Source organism: Bombus terrestris, chromosome 3 (assembly GCF_910591885.1).
Source record: "Bombus terrestris chromosome 3, iyBomTerr1.2, whole genome shotgun sequence".
NCBI lineage: Eukaryota > Metazoa > Arthropoda > Insecta > Hymenoptera > Apidae > Bombus > Bombus terrestris.
Genome location: NC_063271.1, coordinates 9,020,838 through 9,032,625, shown reverse-complemented (window position 1 = coordinate 9,032,625; position 11,788 = coordinate 9,020,838). Strand labels below are relative to the sequence as shown.

The window sequence follows — 11,788 nt, the reverse complement described above, 5'->3', positions numbered from 1 at the left end:
TCCTGTGGTTTTCTCATATAAGAGGTTATGTTCGCAAAACTAGTTTCCTACTTTATACCTTAGAATCGTGAATCCCCGACCTTATTTTCCCTAGTAATTTTATTTAACTCTGCTTACTTGGTTCTTTGGATAGAGATAGAGATATATACTAAAACTAGAATTGCTCGAATGTTCAAAATTTGTAATTTTTCATAGAAATTTTATCAATTTATATTAATGCACTTTTAGGTATTTAAATGATTTTTTAATAAAAGATATGGGTAGAAGCTTATTTTTCTTGCATTATATATTTTTTCATACATCTTTCATTTTGATTCCTTTGGTACAAGTTTTATATCTTAGTTATTGGTAGTTTTAATGTTAAACAAAATGTAAAAAAATAGTTTATCTTTTATTACGTCTAATTTCCAACAATATTATCTTTATTATAAATAAATAAAATAAATAATATAATGATAATATATACTAATAATATATATAAAGTGATATATAAAAATAATGCTAATAAATATAATAAAATATAATAAATATAGATAATATAATGATTACATATAAAGAATTGAATATAAAGTAAGGTACACAAGAAATATATCTCTGATCGAAATAATTAATTCAATTTATTAAATTATCTTCTATAGATACAAATAAAAGGTTCTTATTTATTATGACTCAGTTATATGACGTAATGATAGCCACTGTCCGGTTTGTTTAATGTAAAAGAATATATAGGTAGCGTTTCTTTTAGATTGTGCTTAGTGTTGTTCTGAGGACGAATTAGATTTAAATCTATTCTTTAGATATTTCAGTCATAACTCACACCTTACACAATTATATCATATTTTATATAAAATCAGTTTCTATATTACACATTTTTACTTGTGCAACGTAATATGTGAAGATACGCATGGGCATCAATAAATTCCGGTAAATAATTTGCACAAAAGATTCTTCATATAAGTTTCTGACAAACAATTGACACAATCAATCTATTCACGACACCGAGCATGGGAGATGTTTCTTTCACTATGCTTTTTCGGACGATATCGATGATACGTGTATGTGTGTATTTATTGCAAACTATTCACAATTTCTATCCATAAAAGCATTATTTCTAAAATTTTATTGATTTATATCATACACGACAAGAAAATATTTATCGATTGATTTTCATGTGATTCTTTAGTCGTATTATATATTTCATTCATTGAATAATGATTTTATTGATTGAATAATGAATTCAATTGGAAATCGTATTAACGTACTTAATTGTTTTGTTACTCTACGGATACAGTGGTTCATGAAAGTACTTGAACACTTACTATAGAAAAATTTAAAGTTTATATTATATATGTTATATAAAATATTTTGAAACATTAGCACTGTAATGAAATACGACTATCCTGATTATATTAATCAGATTTGGAACTAATCTGAAAATGTATATAGAAGCTATACGAGATATTTATTCCAGCCATATGTATATTTAGTAAAAGACTAAAATTATAGCATGAATAGCTACCTTAAACATACATATGTACATATGATACATATAATGCGTGTTAAAAGTGGTCGTACTGAATATTTGGGTTTATTAATATAATAAAACTTGATTGGATGTTAATACATAATATAATGGATTATTTAAATATTTTTGTGATCTTTGTGAAATATACACTTATACTAAATATGCTTATTATAATTTTTATACCTATACAGATGCTGTAGAAAATATTTGTACATCACTGTATTTATTATAGCTTTACATACTAATTAATTAGGTTCCACGATATTAAATTTCATATCATTCAATAGTATTTTTATATGACAATGAAAATTTAATACTATGAAAATGAAATATAGGAACTGGTAATTAAAAGATGCTTTATTGGAAAATAACAAAGGCAAATACTTTTTGTAGTCACTGTACATTTTCAGATTTGTCTCAAATTTTATAAATATAATCATGATAGTCATTTACACTCTGTATAGTGCAAATGAAATTTTAAAATGTTTTATATAACACACGTAATATATTCGTAAAAGTTTTTATAAATGTTCCAATGCTAAGTAACTATAGATCGTGTGTGTCATTCCTGGGAGCAATTTTCGTTCGTTAAAATGTTTACGCTTTATCGAATCTGCATCAATAATAAGGAATGTAATAGCGACGTTTTATGCGTCGTACATCTTCATTCTGAATAACTTAGTAGGCCCATATGTTTATAGTTAAGCTATAACAGTAAGTGATCAATGGAACATCGGACTTTGCGCTCGCGCCGTCGTACTTCACTCGTCGGTGTATGTATATTCCTTTTTCCTTGCTTCGAATGTTTCTACCTAAATCACTAAAAAAATCAGTTAATTTTCAAATCGTAATTGAAATTTTAATTTTGTATATAATGGTGAATATGTAATATTCATGTCGTCGTCCTTTACACTTTGATACACTTCCTATAAGTGTAATTAATCATTATCTGTTATAACATATATAAGTATTGACTGGACAAACAATTGTTCGAAATCAGGTAAGTTGTGATTACTTTATTTAATACCTTTTTCAGATATTCATTTTGTAAATAATTTATTTTAATAGTAATATTATTTCTATAACTTTAGATGTATGATGATATAATGAATGGGATATCTAACGCATTTCAGGCATATTACTCAAAATTTTTGCTTTGTTATTCTTGCTGGAGTAATTGCTATTCGTTATAGTGCTTATTTTGCAAAGAAATGCATCACGTAAAGTTGCATAGTTATTTAATTATCATTACATAGCATTTTATAATGACATACATTATCTACTGTGTCCATTATTACGATCTATACCATTCTTTTAATCTTGAAAATTACTTAATAATAGTTGGTGTATCTATAATCATGTTTCATTTTGCAATATTCACTTTTATTTTTTATTTTTGTTATTGTTATTGTTGTTATATACGAATATTTTTATATTAAATTCCACTATAAAATTATACAGTAAGATCATGTATGTTTTTAATGTAATAGATCCATCATGATTTCCCAACCAATTGTGGTACCTGGAGGTGAGCATCGAACATCACAATCAGAAACCCACTCTATGTCTGTTGGAAGTACATCTGATTGCTTTAAGACCATGACACCACCGAATGTAAGCAGATCACTTAGTAACCGTAAGTATCATATAAATATTATAACATTTATATTGTTAAAAGATATTTTAAAAGTCATTTTTATACTCTTAAGAGCAAATGTACCATGAAAGGGAAAGTTATGGATGGATAATTGATGAATATAAATATCAATTTACTTGTATATATAATTATATATTATGTATGTGGGAATTACATATTTGTAGCAAAGAAATACGAACTATAGAACAACTTTTTTTTATTATAATTTAGGTAATGATTAGTTTTTAGTGATTTAAATGAATAGTTTTGCCTTGATAAATATACTCCTTTTTTTATTACTAACATATATTTGTAATTTGTTATATTTTTTCAAGAAATAAGTTTTGAAATTATGTATGTATATCTATATTAGTGGCTATATTGTCTATATAATTTTAGTGGCTAAGGATATTATTTTAATAATTTATTGAGTTTTATTTGAAATGAATATAGCAATTATCATTTAAAGGTGTTAGTGACAGTGGATATGGTACATTACCAAGTAAGCTAGGTAGGCTTATTAATATATATTGTGTGCATATAGTAGCAAGCCTCAGTATTAGAATCATAAAGATAAATTAGTAGATGTGTGTATACACATATGTATAATATTCTATTTTCAGATTACACATATTATTAGCATTCTCTCATTTCCAATAACTTATTGCATCATCACTTTATGTTATCAAATAAACTATAAATACAATTTACAATACACAAATTAACTTCACTTGTTGTTTAAATATGACCTCCTTTAACATTATCACATTAAACAAAAGGATAACTTGTATTATTAGAACTATTAAAACGCCATGCTATTGAATGTATCAGATTAACATAATACATTCATGCTGTTAGCACATTTTTCACTTTTTAGTATGTCATAGTATATTATGTGACATGAACATTTATTCATAAGTTTATATAAGGAATATTATATGTAAGCTAGAAAATAATGTTCTTCATGTCTTCAACACTTCTGATGCATGAACCAATTTTATGTTACTAAGTGTAGTATAATAGATGCATGTGTTAGTATTAAAAATTTATTATTATTTCTGTTTTATAGTTTTCAATAGTATGTAAACAGTATTTTTATTTAGAGACATATTTCTCAATTTTTAGAACATATATGACATAATGTACATTGTGATAACAATATGTAACTTGTGCATGTAACCTTTTCTGGTGCATTTATGGATCTTTGCATGTTATAATAGATGTATACATTTTATTTAGTACTAAAGTTTTTTTACTTTTGCAATTTAATAAATTTAATTAAAATTTGGAGCTACATTTTATATAATTATGTTTACTGCAAATTCTGTCTTTAAAAATTAATGTTATTAGCAGTTCATAACTAGCGTTGCTGAAATGGATTTATATTTTAGAATGCGATATGGTGTAATTTAATCTTAGTATCTTTATTGTTAAGTAGCTTATAGCTCAAAAATTTTTAGAGTTTGTGATTTTGAAAGATAGATATTTATATAAAATTGAAAAATACATATTTACATGAAACAGTTGTAAAAATATTGATAAAAAGTAATTGTAATTGTGAACAAAACTAAATATATAGAACCAGTGGATCAACAACTTCGACGAAGCAGTGTTCAAGTTCAATCTGCAACATTACCTAAACTTCCATCAACAGAGTCCCTATCAACAAGTGTAAATTTTGCAACTGCTGCACCTCCACTATCTCCAGGTATAAACACAAAGCTATGTTAATATCATAATGGACACTTATTCGAAATTTGTCAGGTGCTTTTTTAACTTTTGTGTAAATTATTACTATTTCTTGTACAAGTAGTTGATTAGCTGTAAAGAACTGCATATTTTTTATTTCCTGTTTGGCTTATATTTTCCTTTCATACTATGCATATTATTATTCAGATTTTTAAGCTCTGAAATGTAATTTTTGTATATTGTATAATCTTCTTTGGCTGACAAATTATTAAATATGTATATTAAATAGATTACTATTATGAATATAAGTTTTAAATAAATAATATTTCTGTATAATAATTACATATAAAACTTATAGTTTATAAGTATTACATAAGTTTAACTTATGACTAAGATAAATACAATCAAATTTTGTTAAATGTAATCTTTAACACAGATGAAAAAAAATATGCGATTAAAAGGTCTAATATGAAGATGCTAACTGCATAATGCGTTATGTTAATGAAGCTATCATATGAAATAATTTTATTTGTATAACATACTGTACTCTGTAATAAATAAGGAAGTGTAAACTATTCTTTTTTCAATTCTATAAATTTTTCAATGAAACTTGTGAACTTTTTTATAGAAGAATGAGTCTTTACTTCTGTATTATTGGAATTCTATTTGCCAAGCTTGTTATGTGAATGTTTTAAGTTTGATTGTTTTTAAGGCTTCCAGTTTTAATTAATTATAAATAAAAAGAAGTTATATTAAAATTACTACTGTAATAATCATAATTTTTTATATAATTCATTAAATCATTTATTAACTTTGAGTAAATATTATCGTTTGCATATTTTCCTCATTTTAACAAACACATCTAATATGAAAATTAAAAAAATATTCATAAAAGTTATTAAAGATTTTAGTTCATAATTGTATTTAATAATTTATTTATATATAACATACATTGTTTTAAATCATATAATTCACATACTAAAATTATGATAAATATAGATATATTCTGAATAATAACTGTTTAATATTTTTGTTTCTAACTATTTTTGGACATTAATATTTATTTCTAAGTTAATATTTAATGAATGTAACTGTATTTTTATGTTGTTACAATATCAGTGTTTAATTGATATTTAAAAAAATAATTTGTGAATAATTTAATTGTTATAGGTTTAACAACTACAATGGGAGAAACAAATCAAAAAACAGATAACGCATCTGATAAGGTATAAAATATTTAATGCACTATTTTAAGACATTGAAAAGGTATTTATATTTTATTTTTGTATAATTTTTAGTCTTTAGATTCTTGTAAGTTAACAAGAAAAGAATCATATAAGGCTCAAAGAAAGAATTACCGGATGGAGAAAAAAAGAGTTGCCAATGAACTCTTAAGTTCGTTTAAAGATCCAACTGTTATTGTTATGAGCGATTGGCTTAAAGTTCGTGGTACATTAAAGAGTTGGACAAAACTGTGGTGCATCCTGAAGCCTGGTTTACTATTGCTATACAAAAGTCCAAAAACAAAAGTGCTCATTTATATTACTTTTAAATAGAATATTTATTTGCTTCATACATAATTATACTCATATACCAATTACAGAGTAATCACTGGGTAGGAACAGTTTTACTTAATACATGTCAAGTAATAGAACGTCCAAGCAAGAAAGATGGATTTTGTTTTAAATTGTTTCATCCCTTGGAACAGTCAATATGGGCTCCAAGAGGTCCAGAAAAAGAAGCTATTGGTAAATAATGAATTTTCTACAAATGAAAGAATATATTTCTACTTGATCATTTTTATAGGTGCGGTTGTACAACCTTTGCCAACATCTTATTTAATATTTAGAGCACCTTCACAGGCAGCTGGTAAATGTTGGTTGGATGCACTTGAATTATCTTTACGTTGTTCATCTTTAATAGTACGCTCAACGAGTGCATTACCGCGTGCTTTACCACATGATACTACAACAACTCATGAAACTCAGTGGAGTGAAGCAGATTATGAAAAACACTTTGATGAACATGGTAGGTATAACAGAACAATACTTTTTATAACGTATCAAGATATAACATTTCAAGAAGATGTAACATTACAAGAAGTAACATTTCTCTTTTATACATTAATACATTATAATTGACTTTAGTACAAGGACAACACTCAGAAAAATACTTAATTAAGCTTCATTCATGGAAGTTATTGGTACTAATGATATTGTTATTGTCATTCCTTTCCTGACTTTTGTCACCTTAAACACTTGCTTTAATATCCACAGTATGCTTGTCTAATTATGCTCCTCAATCACCTACAACACCTCAAAGACGTTTGTTATCATGTCCTCAGCCTTTAACACCTTCTATGTCAAATAATCCTAAAAGTGTTTGTCCTTCACCAACTCCAATGTTTCAGCAGTTATATCATGCAGTAGCATATTGGGAGAAACAATTTTGCGATAAATCTCCACCTGTCGCTGCAGATACAGATATTATTTTGTCTTCAAATACTGTAGACATGTTAGGTGATGGAGATACTTATCCCCATTTTGAATCTTCTATCTCCAAGCCTATTACGTCTTGCACTCGACGCATGACTGTTCCTTCTGTACATGTCCTGGAGTATGATACTCCAACAGTAGTAACGCTAGATCCTATGCACTCCTCACATATAGACCTGGACGACATTAGCCAGCCAGAGAACGGAGTAGCAGCTGATGCAGAAATTAGTGCATCAGACAGTGAATCTGAAGGGTCAGCTAAAGAAGATCAACAAGAAACAATTAACGAAACTCTATATATTGCGAATGAGCAAGAAATCCTTGGAGCGGTAAAATAAATTATATTGTATTGCGTCTTATCCATAATCGAAACTAGAGATTTTATATTTGTGTTTGATACAGGCTGGAGAAGTAGTTACAGAATTACAGGAAGAACAAAAATCTTTAATATGGTTCTTGATGAAACAAGTTCGACCAGGCATGGATTTATCGAAAGTAGTCTTGCCGACTTTTATTTTAGAACCTCGTTCATTCCTAGAAAAACTGGCTGATTCTTATTACCATGCAGATTTATTGTCCCAGTAAGTATAAATTTGTAGATTTTTAGAAACATTTGAATAAAATTATTGTAGATACATATATGTGCTTTGTTTCTTTTTCTTACAGAGCGGTAGTGGAAGATGATGCATTTACACGTATGAAAGGTGTTGTTAAATGGTATTTATCTGGATTTTATAAAAAACCTCAGGGTTTGAAGAAACCATACAACCCGCTTTTGGGTGAAACTTTCCGCTGTTATTGGCAGCATTCTAATGGTTCAAGGACATTCTATATAGCTGAACAGGTGTACAATTATTAAAATTTTTTAATTTTTTGTAATTATATGTACTTGCTCCATCTCTATTACTACTACATACTTATACGAAACATTTCAATGTTAATAGTTATCTCATCATCCACCTATATCAGGCTTCTATGTTACGAATCGACAAGATGGATTTACTATTAGTGCTACAATTATTGCTAAATCTAAATTTTATGGTAAATGTATATATATTTTTTTTCGTTAAAAAAAATGAAACGTTTTCTAAGACAGTCATTATATGAAAATATACATTCCATTTTTCAGGAAATTCAACATCAGCAGTTTTAGATGGTGTTGCAATACTGACAATGTTGCCCAGAGGAGAAGATTATACAATGACGATACCTTATGCCCATTGTAAAGGTATTCTTATGGGAACATTATCTATGGAATTAGGTGGGAAAGTTCATATAAATTGTGAAAAGACAGGTTATCATACTGAACTAGAATTCAAACTCAAGGTAATATGGAATATTACATAAACTTAAAATAATAGTCATAAAATTAATTATATGTGTTGTGTGATTATTCATTCAATAGCCATTTCTTGGAGGTGCAGAACAAATGAATCAAGTTACAGGAGGAATACGTTTAGGAAAAGAAACTCTTGCTATTATATCAGGCTATTGGGATGGTCAAATATTAATTACAGATAAAAGAACTGGGGTATGTTGATTATTTAGGATTCTATACACAGTAATTAATAGTTAAATTAAACTATGTCAACTAATCTTGCAGCAAGAAAGTGTGTTTTTCAATCCTACTCCAGAAATACGTAAAAAGAGATTGAAAAAGTACACTGTACCTCTAGAACATCAAGGTCCATGGGAAAGCGAGAAATTATGGTATGATGTTACTCAGGCAATTAATGGCGATGATCAAGTTGCTGCTACTGATGCAAAAACTCAATTGGAAGAAGCACAAAGAGAGCGTGCTAAGGAACGAAAACTTAAAGGACAGGAATGGATTCCTAAGCATTTTGTTCAGGTATTAAATAATAATAAAAGGAACTGATTTTGTAAGCTCCTATTTATATTTTGAACAATATAATTTTTTGAATATTATCAGGATATTATAACGGGTAACTGGGTTTATCGACATGCGGATGTTCGACCATGGGATCCTAGAAATGATGTTGTACAATATGAACAAGATTACATAGTGCGTACGAAAACTAGACACAAAACACCAATTATGCGTACTGGAAGTATCGTATCAACTGAACCACAGACACAGGTATAGGAATTAAATAATGTAAATAATACCTTTATTTTGTAAGTAAACAGATTTTTGATGAAAACAAAATAATTTATTATTTTTATTGATGATTACTAATTATAATACAATTGTAATAATCATTCAAATCAAGATTTTGATTATTTATATCAATTATGCTCTGAAAAAGGAAAAAATAATCGTGTACTATGAATACATTTTCTTTTTTTCATTTTTTCAAAACGAAATAACTAATTTAAAAGTTTATCACTTATGTTTTAGGTTCCACTTCTTCAAGCCGAGTCACGTTCTTCGCTTTCTGTATTAAAATCTTCCAAAAGACAGTTGTCTAATAATTTACCATTGACAGAGACCGCTCATGATTCTGGAAGTTCCTCTGCAGAGGTACACTCAGATTCTAGTCAGTCAGTAGGTAAAAGAAAACGTTCTACGGCTAGGTAAGTTTTTCTATTATTTCTTGATTATAGAATATCGACTAATGATACTTTCCTTAATTTTATACATGGAAATATTTTTTCAGGATAATGGATGTCATAAAGGACATAGAAAGACAAATGTTAGAACATGGTGATAGACTTAATCATATAAAACACATATTAGAACAACTTGCTATAATACAAAGAGAACAAGTTTATCAACACCATAGTATAAATATGTTGAAAAGCTTCATTGATACGATTCTTGTTATTATAATAGTTTTCTCTGTACAATACTTTGTAAAAATATGGACCGATGAACCTAGCGGAGGTTGAAGAGTATGATAACAGAATCGTAGTATAAATTGTATATATTATTTATCTTCTCTCAATTCGGATTATCAGCTTTTGCGTCAGAAACAAGCTTTGAAAAGAGAAATCTTAAAATTTGAAGTACCTAATTTACACGTGTTTTTATCGGAAATAATAAAACACGCCGTTTTTAATAGAATACCGCTAAAAGGATAAAATAAAAAAGTTTAGAACTATTAAAGATATACTTATTCAGGTAATCGCAGTGCAATGTTATTTTATTTATAGCTTTTGGATAGTTTAATTTTTGATTTGTAAGATGATACGTTATGGCTATATAAATGTAGGGTACATTTTCTAGTGATTAATATAACACTTATAGTCTTTGTTAAACGCTCCTCACGCCAGCAATGAACTATACAAGGTAAAAGGAATTTTTTTGAGCTTATCAATGGTAATATTTTGAGCTTATGTATAATATTTTATGTGCTAATGCACAAGAAAATAATTGTATATTTATTCAGAAATTCTAATGATGTTGTAGTATTTATTGCAGGCGCTCAATAGTAAAGTGTATTAATGATAATAATAAGATAATTGTAAAGATATAACAACATATATTATTATAAATTTTATTATCTTGGAATTATGGCGACTATTAAATAGGAAAAGCTAATTGCAGTTTAAAGTAATATATAGAATTAATTTTATAGTGCATCAGTATTATTATTTTGATTAATACAATGAAATTCCTAATAAAATAAGTATCAAATATTAAAATTATGCACATGATATGAAACAAGAGTTACATTCAAATTTTTTCTACATAACTTAAATCATGAATTTATTTTGTATTATTTGCATCTTCCTGTTAATAAACATATTATGATGCATTTAATATGAGAGCAATACTATGCTTTTATATTTAGAATGAATTTTATTGATGGCACTTTTATACTCATATAATTTAAAGCATGTTTCTAATGTTTACAAATGATTTCTTGTAATTTTATTAGACATACTTAAATGTCTACTTCAAAAATAAAGATGAACTTCTAAATAGAATATCTTTAGTAAAATAAAAACAATTTAGACTACAGTGATTCCATTGTTGAAATATCAATTTGTGATGGATAATTTTTTAATTTAATAATATATCATATCAAATTAAAAATATTGACAATATACATACACTCCTCGCCAAAAAGATAATCCAGGTGTGTTATCTTTAATTTCTCAATGACGCGTGTAAAGTTTTTCGTCTGTAACGCATAATATCAAAACATTATGAGCTCAGAATATGCGGTTCGTTAAAAATAATTAAAAATATTATGAGGTTTAATGTGTAACAAAAAAAATTGTTTTAAAAACGAAATGATAGCACATGTACAATAAGAAAATAATAATCAACATAAATTGTAATTAACAATAATTACTTATCAAACATATATACTTATTTAATAATGGGTACATCCCTCTTTATTTTTTATTACTTCTATTGTACGATTTGTTAACGATTTATATAATTTCTGGATATAATTTTGACTTAACGTATCTCATTCGCGTACCCCATTTTTAATTCTTCTACGTATTGATACTGCTTTTCATTCGCGT

General features: G+C 27.0%; 1 protein-coding gene across 5 annotated transcripts; it reads left to right on the top strand.

Annotated features, from left to right (window-relative positions):
* The first annotated feature begins 740 nt into the window (after window positions 1-740).
* On the top strand, window positions 741-11,259 carry LOC100647767 (oxysterol-binding protein-related protein 8). Of its 5 annotated transcripts, none has more exons than XM_048404179.1 (18): window positions 741-924; window positions 3,016-3,161; window positions 3,631-3,672; window positions 4,741-4,869; window positions 6,021-6,076; window positions 6,149-6,379; window positions 6,454-6,598; window positions 6,657-6,878; window positions 7,520-7,674; window positions 7,748-7,926; window positions 8,012-8,189; window positions 8,290-8,386; window positions 8,475-8,671; window positions 8,751-8,876; window positions 8,949-9,197; window positions 9,279-9,446; window positions 9,708-9,883; window positions 9,967-11,259. In XM_048404179.1, exons 1-18 carry the CDS (start codon window positions 905-907, stop codon window positions 10,196-10,198), a joined length of 2,748 nt encoding a protein of 915 aa, XP_048260136.1. In that variant the 5' UTR covers window positions 741-904; the 3' UTR covers window positions 10,199-11,259. The 5 variants fall into 5 exon arrangements, with proteins under 5 accessions (XP_048260136.1, XP_048260139.1, XP_048260140.1 ...); XM_048404181.1 differs by lacking the exon at window positions 741-924 and adding an exon at window positions 2,056-2,298; XM_048404180.1 differs by lacking the exon at window positions 741-924 and adding an exon at window positions 2,056-2,525.
* Window positions 11,260-11,788: the final 529 nt, after the last annotated feature.

Coding starts and splice junctions, on each gene's coding strand:
- LOC100647767 (XM_048404179.1), top strand. CDS start 905: ATGGGCATCAATAAATTCCG. Junction 925..3,015: donor ATGGGCATCAATAAATTCCG/GTAAATAATTTG, acceptor TTAATGTAATAG/ATCCATCATGATTTCCCAAC. Junction 8,877..8,948: donor TTACAGATAAAAGAACTGGG/GTATGTTGATTA, acceptor CTAATCTTGCAG/CAAGAAAGTGTGTTTTTCAA.